Consider the following 11,691-nt stretch of genomic DNA (forward strand, 5'->3'; position numbering starts at 1 on the left):
GCAAGGCGGTTAATTAGAAGGCCAATTAACATTCATGCTGGTCATCCCAATTGACCAGCCATTGACTTTAAACATTTTCTTCCTGTTGCAATTATCATGTTGAAACCTACAGTGGCGTATTTAGCCATAGGAGAAGCCCTTAAAGCACCCTAACTCCCGAAGGTAGAGCATCTCGCAGTGGGCTTATGCCGATGTGTTCACTCCATGACAATCATCGAGCTGGACACGTGTGATTTCTGCACTTTGCTGTACGTAAAACGTAAGTCGTACAGACTTTTTCTGAAAAGAGAATTCTTTCTCTTGCCACTTTGTGGTTTAAGAAAATACTACACTCCTACAAAATGACTCATCTTGTCCACACATGTAAAAGCCTGTGCCCACAGGCTGATCAAGCACCCGACCTTCTGAAGCAACCTCGGCTTCAGACCTGGATCTACTGGGTGCGCTGACATCCGTGTCTGCCACACAGTGAAACTGAGGGACTCCGTGCAGACAACAGGGAACTGCACATGCCAGGCTCAGGGAACAGGAAGGGCCGGCGGCCGGCACGATGAGAGAAGGGCGAGGTGCTTCAACTGGTCTTCGTACAAAAGCCCCAAGTGCTGTGGCTGCGTTTACAGAAAAGACTTTCCACCAAGGAGAACAAAAGAGATTCATCTCATGAGGTAAACCTCCTCCCACAAGTCGAATTGCTGTCTCAAAATAAGCCTAAGCACCTCTCAATTGAGCCTGCATTGCAGGGCAGTCACAGCAGAGGGGGACAAGGCAGTCTCCTGAAGACCTGCTTTATCAACAAAGGGTACGTCATCGCTTAGCCCCGCATTGCCCAGTACCATAGCCACCAGCCACCTGCGCTGTTAAGCCCTTGAAAAGTGGCTGGTGAAGACATTCATGAACAGAAACCTCATTTAAAATGAAATCGGCTCGAACGTGGCGCGGGGGGGTGGGGGGGGGGGGGGGCGGGCAGCAGGAAGACCCCCGCCTATCACAGTGCTCCCCGCTTCCTCTTCTCCGCTGTGGAAGAGGGTCCCCTCCTTTATTCTCAGGCCTTGCCTGTGGTTTGCCACTAGACCGCATGTCCCGAATTGCAAGTTTTGTCGTTCCCACGTTCACCTATTTGGCCGGAGAGAGACGCGCCGATTTGTGGAAGGTTGACACCAGCCTGAAGGGAGATGCGCTGCCAGTGTAAAATACACTCTGGGTTTTGAAGACAATACTCCCCTCAAAATGTACACTGCTTCATTAATAATGTTTTACATAAGTCGCGTGTTGAAATAACACTCTGGAAATATATACTAAATAAAATACATTATTAAAATTAATTTCATCTTGTTTTTTACCTTTTTAATGTAACTCATAAAAATGTAATTATGTACATGGCTCGCATTGCTGGCTGACGTTAGTTTTCTCAAGGGCAGAGTCATGTAAAAGGTTATCAACAGTTATAATTCAGTCATTGATCTCAGAGGTTAGCTGGGTATCGGGACACCTAGTCCCACCCCCAGTTGTTCTATGCCAAGATCACGCGGGAGTGAGCCACATCGCCAAGGGGCTGCAATTCCTCATCACAGACACTGGGGGAAGGAGATATTCACACTAAAACAGTAGTTTTAACTTTTCCAGCAAAGGCATTTTTACAATACTCCAAGCCACCCTGGTCTTCCTGTTTGAATATTGGTTGCCAGATAAACTAACTGAACTTAATAACTTTTAAGTTTTTTAACGGTTTAAAAAAAAAGACAGATATCCAAAATGAAATAAGATACATAATATATAAATATACAAAAATTCCCATAAACACAGAAGTCAAAGAACACAACGAACACGAGAAAGGCAAAGCTTGAAAAAAGTAATTGAACAGACCATAACTAACTTGAAAACAGATTCGACTGTTTCAGTAATAGGAAGATACATACATCAAAATGGCAGAGACTAAAAAGACTGGCAATGCTTCGTGTTGGGGATGTTATGGGGAAATGGGTACACACAAACTAGTGGGGGGAATATAAACTGGTGTAAAGTGTCTGGAGGCAATCTAACACCTTGTATCAAAATTGTAAGTGTTTGTGATATTTGACCTAGGAATTTTACTCTTAGAATTTATCTTAGGTTCATATGGGCAATGCACAAAGATATTCATTCACAATAGCATTTATATTAGTAAAAAATTAAAAACTATCTAATATTCAGAATTGGTAGAATAACTTATACACAGATAAAGCAAATATAACAAATTTTCAACAGCCATTTTATACAGAGGTAAGTATGTGGATATTCTTTATTCTGTATTTTCAACTCTTCTGTAGGTTTGAGAATTTTCATAATAAAAACGGGGAGAAATTAGTTATATTTCATATAACAGGCATAACTACTTTGGCTGTTTTTTTGTTGTTTTTTTTTTAATCATACTAGGTTTCACGGCCTGTATTGCCAACATATCTCTAAAGGACAGACCAAGAGCAGAAAGCCAGGTCCGGGAACCATGGCATCTCCTGCCCACACACGTGCTCAGTTACTGAGACCGGACGTGAAGTGGCCACGTGATCTGAAGCAGCCAATCACCTGGCTCAACGACGGCGCCCACTGACATCTGCAGCCTGGCTCGCATAAAGGCACTGAGCCGATCAGATTTCTTCTTCTGAAAATTGGACCCCAAATATGGAAAGTATAAGTCCCTCAAAGGCCCTGGAGTTGAAAGGTTGTGATGTTTCGTTGCAGTAATGCCCAAGATAAAGAACCGGGAGAGAAAAGCGAGCATGGGTAGGCAGAGCAGACCAATGTAGGGAGAGGTACAGAGACTACACAGACCACATAGCCCCAGTACGAAAGTTCGAGGCCTTGGTTTCCACTGGGCTTTCTTGTCCTCAGGACTACTTCACATCAGGCCCAAATGCAATTAGCCTCCTGTCCCTAGAGTCTGTGACATCTCATTAACTTTTTCTGAACCTCCTGGATACCTGGGGACCATACGATGGGCCCTTACCATTTGGACTATTCCGATATGCTTTAAGGCTTCTAAATTCATAAAAATTTGTTCTATTACACAGAAGCAAAGCAGCAGGGGGAAAATGTTATAAAATTGGTTCTGTTCTAATTTTATCATTAATGGCACTTAGCTTTGAATAAATTTACCTGAGACGCTTTTTAAAGTATCTTCCCATTCTATAGACACTTATTTACTGGGCAAAAGTTGAAGTAAAACTGCTCCTACACACTTGATCTAAGTAGGTTTTGGGATATTTGCAAATAAGAGCTACGTGAAATATCCTGAGAAGGGCACCTTTAGGGTTTGAGTCGACTCAAGAGGTGACAGGAATACCCTGTGGTTTACTCTGTGTCTCTTTATATGTCTCTGTGTCTGTGTGTTTTAATGCAAAGGTTAGCAAGAAAATACCTAGAATAACACTTTGAAAAAAAAAAATTCGTGCCTCAGAAAATGTCTCATAAAAAAATGTACACAGTCACCCTAAAGTAAAATTTTGGACTTGAAAAACGAAGACTAACGGATGCTTTACTTGATACAAAACATCCTAGCGAGCCCTTCACAGGGCATTATCAGTTTAAAAAAATGCAATTCCTGTTATAAACACCCAAACATGTCTACTAGGACCAGACATGGTGGATACACAATGAGGGATAAGACAGCTTCTACCCTAAGAGAAGGGTCTCAGAAGCAGAGTTCTTCCTCAAAAAGTGTGCCCAGTGAAGAAGGGGACCAGGAACCTGACAAAGTTGATCTCCCCCCATACAGTTCCAATTTTAAAGCAAGCTCATGGCATAAAATTTGGGTAAACACGATGCAGTATACAAATACATACAAACACATATGTGTATATATATATTCTGTATATTTAAACATTCTATATTCACATATATAATTCATATTTCAGTTGTTGACCTTAAACAATAGCCGGATATTTCTCCAGGAAAAAGAGTTTATTTGGGGAACAAAGAATTGCAATTCTGGACACCACGGTCTAATGGCAAACCCTCTGTAAGTCCAGAGAACGAAGGAGAGGAAGCTCTTTTATAGAGAAAAGGCTGAGGGCAGAGGTGCTGTTGGAAAGGAAGAGTCCATTGGTGGAAACTGGGAGTTTGAAGTGTAGTGACTTTTCATTGGCTAAACCGTAACCACCTTTCATTGGCTAAGTGGTTGCCAGGCGAGGAGAAGTTCCTTCTTCTTCTGGATGGAGCAGGGTAGAAAACACTTTGCTGCTCGAGATGGAGAGTGTGTTTCTTCTCCTCAGAGGTAACTGACCTGCGTGGTAGGGCATGAGAGCTTCCCCTACAGGCCCTCCCAACTCCCACTTACATGAGGTCCTGTTTGATTCTTCACAGCTGTTCATAAACACGGGTCGCATATGGGGGTCAAGTGGGCCAACACGTCAGTGGCATAAAGGGACACAAAGCCGCCCCCCAAAAGGTGCTTCTATCAATAGCAGGTTAATTAACCCGTGGATAGATTGCTATCACAGCCTATCATCGGCCCGCCTAAATGCCTTTTTAGACAGGAAAATAGCAGTTTTAAAAGGGGGGTGCAGCTCCAACCAGAAACACCTGGATGGAATCAGGCTGTCATACTGACACCCCAGCAAGCCCGGCTCCAGCGCTCGCCTCTGGAAAAGGCGGATTCTGCAAGAATTCGGCATGCCGGGTGTGCTCGCCCAGCACCTGCTGCCGCCCCTGCGACACGCCGGGGGCCAGAACGCGCTCCCACGCCCCGCAGGTAGCCTGGTCCCGGGCGTGCATCGTCCCTCCGTGCTGGGCTGTTCCCAACGCGATCATTTACAGGCTATGACTTCGGATAAACTGCTTAATTCGGGTTTCCTGCCCACAACACGGGAACGGCTGATACTGTTCTGCAGGCAGACTTCGTGTCGCCCACATGGAATGCCTGGCACGTCTCCCTGGACTCGCGGGCAAGCGGCACCACAGGACCAGTCCCCCAAATCGCCTGTGCGCGCGGCCCGCGCTGTCAGCTCTCGGGCCGGCGGCTACGTCAGCGCGGAGAGAACCAGCTCTGCACTACCCCGGCCGGCCGGTGCGCGCGGGACGCCCCCATGCACCCATGCACCCAGCACGCACCCAAGGGCGCACGGCGGGCCCGCGCGGGCCGCTTACCTCCCAATGATGGCCACTGGGCCGGCTGCTGAGGTGGCCATGCCTGCGCCTGACTGTCCGAAAGCACCGCGAGCGCGAGCAGAGTCTGCGGCCCCGGGCGCTGCGCGGTGCAGGTTTCACCCGGGCAGAACCGTGACCCACGCCCATTGGCTGCACGCGAACCCGGGGCGGGGCGCGGGCCCCGATTGGCTCCAGTTTGGCTCCGGGTTGGCTCCGGATTGGCTCGGGCAGGACCAGGAGGCGGACGTACCGCCTCGGGACTCACTGGGCGCGGCCGTGGGCGGAGCCTCCACCTCCCGGGCGCCCACCCGGGACGCAGGGCTCGGACAGAACCCTGCAGGTAGAACCAGCAGGGGGCACGGCGAAGGGAAGCGCTAAGACCAGACACCAGGAGACCAGTGATTCATCGTTTATTTTTCAGTTCTCAACCGTGCACATGGGGGACGCCTCCAGGCTGGCACAGGGCTCGCCCACAGAAGGACCCAAGAACACGCCCTAGGTGTTAGCACCTCTTCTGTACACCGCAGCTCCGGACTTTAAACTCAGGGCAGTTAACGCTGAGTTTACTCTGATTATGCATTTCTGGGAAGATACCTGCCGCCTTCTCCACGGATGAGAACGGAGGCCCAGGGACTGCGGGACAGGAAGACTGGTTTGCTTCCCCTGCAGGGAGCTAAAGGGATGTGAGCGGTGGGGGCTGTATGAACCGCACTTCCTCCTCCAGAGGCAGAGTGGGCTTATGTATAAGAAAAAGGGAAGTGTCACCCTGCCTGACACGCCTGGATCTTTTGGGAGACCAGGAACGAACAGGCGAAGAAGAAAGGGCATCGCGCATCACATGACAGCACTTTGTGTCCACACGGCACACGCTGAGGGGAAGTGCCACCGTCATCCAGTTCACGATGACTACTAGCACTTGAGCAGAAAACGTGTCCAACGGGGCCAACTCAGATGACAAATGGAGCCCTTCCTTTATTTGTTCTCCCCAGTCGGGAGCATGGAAAGTGGGTCAGAGGGAAGGCTAAGCTTTAAAGAACCATTTCACAAATATGGGTAAACGTTTGAAAAGGTGCTCGACTCACTTAAAAGAGAAATGAAAAGTAACGCAGCAAAGATAAGTCATTTTTCACCATCGAATTGGCTAAAATTAGCGAGATTCATAATATTCCCCTTTTAGCAACTAAGATCCTTTCCTACACAATTGAAGGTGGCCTTAAACTGTCACAGTCTTTCTGGAGAGGAAGGTGACAGTATGTTGTTGGGAGAGCTGCCACCGTGAGCCCTGGGCATCCCTGCACGTTCTTGCTGAGGGTACCAGACGGCAGGGTTTGTCCATCTGATACTAATTAGCTTCTGTAGCTACTCACACAGGCAGATGACGAGGTCAAGGCAACCGCTGAGTGATTACTGATTGCCCTGTAACTGCTCACTCCTCGGGGGGAAAGGGACAGGCTTGTTTGCTCCTCATTATAATGTTGGCTCTTTGAAAAAAAATACAAGTGCTTATTCCTTGACCCACTGCAAATGCCACGGCCAGGCTGGCCCTCCATGTAAATGTGGGAATCGGGGTTATGGGGGTGTGGGGGAAATTCAGGGGTGATAGAAGTGCTCTGCATCTTGATTACAGTGGTGGTTTTACGGGTGTATAAATCACCAAAACTCATTGACACTTAGGTAAATGTATTATATGTAAGTTCTACCTCCACAGATCAATTTTTCCAGGTGGCGTGGGAGGTGCAAGATGCCGTGAAGATGCGATAAGCAAGCATCACTTGCAGAAGGTCGCAGGCACTCTGAGGTCGGTTGAATCTAGCCCACAGATTTGGTTTTTCTGACTCGTAGACTTTTTTCTTTTTGACTGTAAATCTGAATACTCCTGCGGACAGATCCATGGCCCACTTATCAACACCGTGGGGCCACTCACTGGCGGGAGTGGCGAGGAAGGGGCTCTGCCACCTCTAGGGGCAGCCGTCAGGAGAGCCTCGTGAGAGAACGCCTGTGTGTGACATAGGCAAGGTCAAGAGCAGGCGAAACATGAGTTTCTCCTATCTGCATAATCCCCTTTGTACCCAGGGTTCCCGAAAGCCTAGGAGAGCTAGAATTATAATCATATTCGTTCACGTTCTTCCAGCGTGTGAGGTTGTTTCGCTTTGTCATTTAATCCTCCTAATCTTTTAATCTGTTTTTCTCCTTCTCCTTCAGGTGAAAGAGCAGGAGGCTCAAAGAGGCGAGCTCAGCAACTGACAGCAATTTAAGCTCATTCATTAACTAGGTTCTGAACACTTCTTGGGGGCCAGTCACCGCCAGCGCTGTCCAATAGACCTTTCGGTAGTGGCAGAAGTCTTCTATATCTGCCTGTCCAATATGGAAGCCACGAGTCATGTGTAGCTAACAACAACTTGAAACCTGTACAACCTATACACCCAAGGAAGCCGATTTCTACTGCTTTGATTTTAGCTCGTTCTAACTTACGTTAGAGAGCTACATGTAGCTAGTGGCTATCGCGTCAGGCAGCTCAGGGCGAGACATTGGGGACAGAGGCTGCGATGGGTGAACATGACGGATGAAGACCTCTAATCTCATGGCATTGGTATTTCAGTGAAAGACACAGAAAATAGACAAGTGGACAGACAAACGGCGTACTATACAAGGAGAAGGAGTCCAGGTCATGGTCAGTGCTGAGCAGGAAACGAAGCAGGTCAGGGACATGGAGGATGATGGGGGTCTGAACTCAACCATCAAGGAAGGCCGTCCTGGAAGGGGAGGTCAGCTGTCCAGAGGACCGTGCAGGCCACAGCAAAGCCCCAAGCCTGATGCTGTCCTCACTGCTGATTACTCACAATTTGCTCTTCTTAAAATTTGCCCAGCTTTCCTTCCTCCCTGAGGCCATGACTGGGGACCTCCCTTCTCTGAGCTGCGGAGCTCACCGTGAGGACTGTCTCTACCTATGACACTGCGGCAGTTCACGTGCGCTAATAATGAGGGTGGGTGTGGTACACTCCAGGACTTGGGGCAAGTGATAACCCGTGTCCGTCCCCGCGAATCTGAGACTGTGTCACCTGCGGAAAATTGTCATTGACAGCGATTTCTGTAGGACGAGATACTTCACTGCTATCTTCCGGAAAGTGGTTTCTCTGATGGTTATATGTGATCTCTGCTCTGTGAATAGCACGTCCTGAGGGGTGCCCCCTTGTGCAGTGCATAACCTTCACAACCGTACGTGACAGAGGCTGTGATGGGTATCATGTCGACCGGGGACAGCCACGTGACTATGTCCGTGACACTTCATCTGTCATGTTCACCCAGAAACTCAGGTGTCATAACCACCGTAAGTACGGTGGCTTCTGGATTCGCTTAGAGAAGATGTCACTTGCGGGTTTACCTGTGTCTAGGCTCGAGATTGTGGGGCCGGCGGGAGGGTGCGTAAGAGAGTGGGTGATGGAGCTCCCTGATCTGAAAAGCCGAGATACGGGCGAGAGCTTAAAACAATAGTCTTAAGCAAACAGGACAGCTAGGATTTCACAGGGCGGCCCTTGACCTGCTTGACTGGGGTTTTAGAGAAAGTACTTGGCCAGCCCTTTCACGGTCACTCCTGGTTAGACGTGTTTGCAGTGAAAGTCAAAAAAGATCCCCCTTCCTCTTGGCACAGTTTAAATACCAGCCAGCGCCAGAAGACAAAAGTCTCTCCCCTTCCCAAACCCCTCCTACCTCCCTGGACATTAAACAAACTCCCCCCCGTCGGGAACCAAATGGAAGGGAAAATTGACGATATTTCAGCAAAGTGACATCTAGTTCTTCATGAGGACAATCTTGCAGAGCACGTGGAAATGTCGTACTAATTCGTCTCCCAGCATTCCATGCTGTATTTTTATAGATATTTAGAAGAGTTTACCTCACATGTCTTTAAAAGTACTATCAGGTCACCAGTGATTCTCTGAGCCATGCTTTGGGGCTTAGAAACAAATGTAGTTTATTCAACGTGGTTTCTAAATGGTGCTGTCAGGTGACAACATGCTCTCCACCCGCCCCCAGCCCTGTCCAGTCGCGCTTTCTGTGGCGAGGGAATGTTCTGTATGTCCCCCCCCCATACCGCAGTCACCGGCCACGCATGGCTATGGGCACTTGGCAGGTGGCTAATGAGACAAGGAAACTGGATTTTTAATTTGGTTTAATTCGAGTTAATTAAATTTTATTTTCAAAGGTCACCTGTGGCTAACGGTCAGCGCTTTAGACAGTGCGGCCTTATATGTTCTTTCTCCTGCCAAGAATGCCTTATTTCCGGCTTAGCCACTTGTGAAACGCCCATGAATGAACGAATGAATGAATGAACAAACCGAGGAATATGTTGCTGTTTGACACTGTGTGTAGCTGACACACATCAATAAAAATACTTAGTGCTGACAGTATAATGCACGGATTGTCACTGCTTTGTGTCATCAAATATCTTTGTAGAATACGCTAAGAGTCTGCTTATTTGGTGTTCTTGTATTTTTGTGTGTGATTTTTGGATGACGAACAAGTAGTTTACTTTGGATCAGAGAGAAGAGTTACTGGGGTTTTTCCAAATCACATTCCAGCCTTCACTGCTCCTCCTTTCAAGTTCAAAAGCTAAACTCGCATCTGTTATTATGGAGCTGACCTAATTACCGATTCTGGCAAGTAGAAAAGATTGGCATGTTTATCCTAGGGAATAAGGTTGTTTTGTGTTTGTGTTTTTGTTTTTAATAAGCAAGCTTTTCTAAAAGCAGAAAAAGGGAAGGCAAAGCAAGGGAAGGCTACTTCGCACAAAAGGACCTTTCAGAGGTCAGCTTCGGGCTAGCTGGAGAGCCATGCCTGGAGCCGCAGCGCCCGGTGAGGCCCTGAAAGCAGGCCTTTCTCAGGGGCCCGGCTGGGCCCCATCACCGGCAGGACCTTGGCGGGCAGCAGCTCTGGGTCCCACAGGCCGCCCGCACCAGGTTCATCCATCACATTCTTCCCCTCTCTTTCTTCCCGCAGCCCAGGCCCGTTGTAACCAGCCATCTTCTTCCACACCGAATACAGATTAGTCACCTTAAATCTGGGGCACTCTGCTGGGTTTTTAAGGACTCTGACCTTTGAACCCAAACCAAAATGTACATTGATGCTCAGGAAATATCCTTCATGGTAGTTCAAATTCCTTTCATTGCAAGCATCTGTCAAATTAGCAAGCCGAGGAGCTGGGGGACAGCCGTCCCTCTGACAAGGAGAGGTCAGAGAAGACAGAAGCCTCAGAAGCAGGCAGAGCGGGAAGGGGCCAAGGCTGACCCCGCCTTTGACAGGTGACAAGACACAGTCCTAGAGAAAGAAACCCAAAGTCTCAGGATGACTCAGGCCTTCTGGAGGCAGAACCCAGAGTCCCGGGCCCCTGGAGAGGCTGGCACCCCTCACTTTCTCCCACCGAGGAGCCTCGGACAGGGGAGGCGAAGGCACGGCCTCCTCGGGCCACGAAGGATACCCACCTGCTCCGAACTCAAACCACGCTGGCGCTGAGTGTTCAAGACGCCTAATAAATTACGTTCTACTCTGCGGTATATCCATATCTGTGTCTGTATAAAATTATATTTAAAATTATTTACCAATTTCAATTACCTAAATTTTTGTCCCGAAGCACATTCCTGTAAAACGGATTTATCATTTGTCAGAAAAATGCTTCCTTTTCTTGCATTCCCCTGGCACGAAGCCCTGAGCCTATCTGAGAAGTCCGTGAGGTCAGAGGGACTCCGCGGTAGGCTGCGAGAGAATGATGAGGTACCACTACTGTTTCTTGATACTGTCTTCTCAAATTGAGCTTAAAAATAGTATTTTTGCTCGTGGGACGAAGTTGTGGCCTTTGTTTACCGTCGCCTGTAGCGTCTGCTTCCTTCACCTAGTGATGAGAGGGACAGGGCACGAGTCTACGCAAGGAGGGAGGTCCCTTCATTTGTAAAGGTTCTGGAAGGACAGAGATGAGCTTGGGGAGAAAAGTTGAACATGCTTTAATTATTAAATTAAATTGGTTATCATCATAAGAATTGTATGATAATCATTAATGTTATAATTACATAACTGTTCTATGTGGTTACATAATTACATATCATATTCTTATAGAACAATTATTAATCATTAATGTTACAGCTCTTATGCGTGATATAAGTTAATCTGAATTATTAGATAGAGTTTGGACTCAGATAAACAAGCTTTATGGGTTGAATAAAAGAATGTGCCGGCTCGGCAATTTTATCGGAGCCGCGTGCGATCCTGCGCAATTAAAAGTTTTCACTTGAGTATTTTTTTACTCTTCCAGTTTTCTTTTTATACTTGAAAAAGCAAAGAGAAGGGAAAAGTATACTGTATACACCCATGAAGGGAGCCAAGAAATATAAGGCACGGCCCCACCTCCAGAGGCTTTCTGTGGTGACATTGGTGACGATGATGGTGATGGCGCTGGGGATGAAGTATCCCAAGAGGGAGGAGAAAGCAAGGACCACTGAGGCACCATCATCCTGGAAGGAGCCCTCCACGCCCACGGCAAAGGCTGCCTTCTGACAAAACACTGAAAGAAACGCTTCGCTT

General features: G+C 47.8%; 1 protein-coding gene across 1 annotated transcript in view; it reads right to left on the reverse strand.

The window, feature by feature from the left end:
- The window catches only part of CRYL1 (crystallin lambda 1), a 65,747-nt gene extending 60,489 nt beyond the window's left edge, over window positions 1-5,258 (reverse strand). Inside the window, exon 1 of the mRNA XM_006904841.3 lies at window positions 5,122-5,258. Coding sequence (XP_006904903.1) covers window positions 5,122-5,162 — 41 coding nt within the window. The 5' untranslated portion in view covers window positions 5,163-5,258. The remainder of the gene's footprint in view (window positions 1-5,121) is intronic.
- Between the last annotated feature and the right edge of the window lie 6,433 nt (window positions 5,259-11,691).

Source organism: Pteropus alecto, unplaced genomic scaffold (genome assembly GCF_000325575.1).
Source record: "Pteropus alecto unplaced genomic scaffold, ASM32557v1 scaffold80, whole genome shotgun sequence".
In the NCBI taxonomy this organism is placed as follows: domain Eukaryota; kingdom Metazoa; phylum Chordata; class Mammalia; order Chiroptera; family Pteropodidae; genus Pteropus; species Pteropus alecto.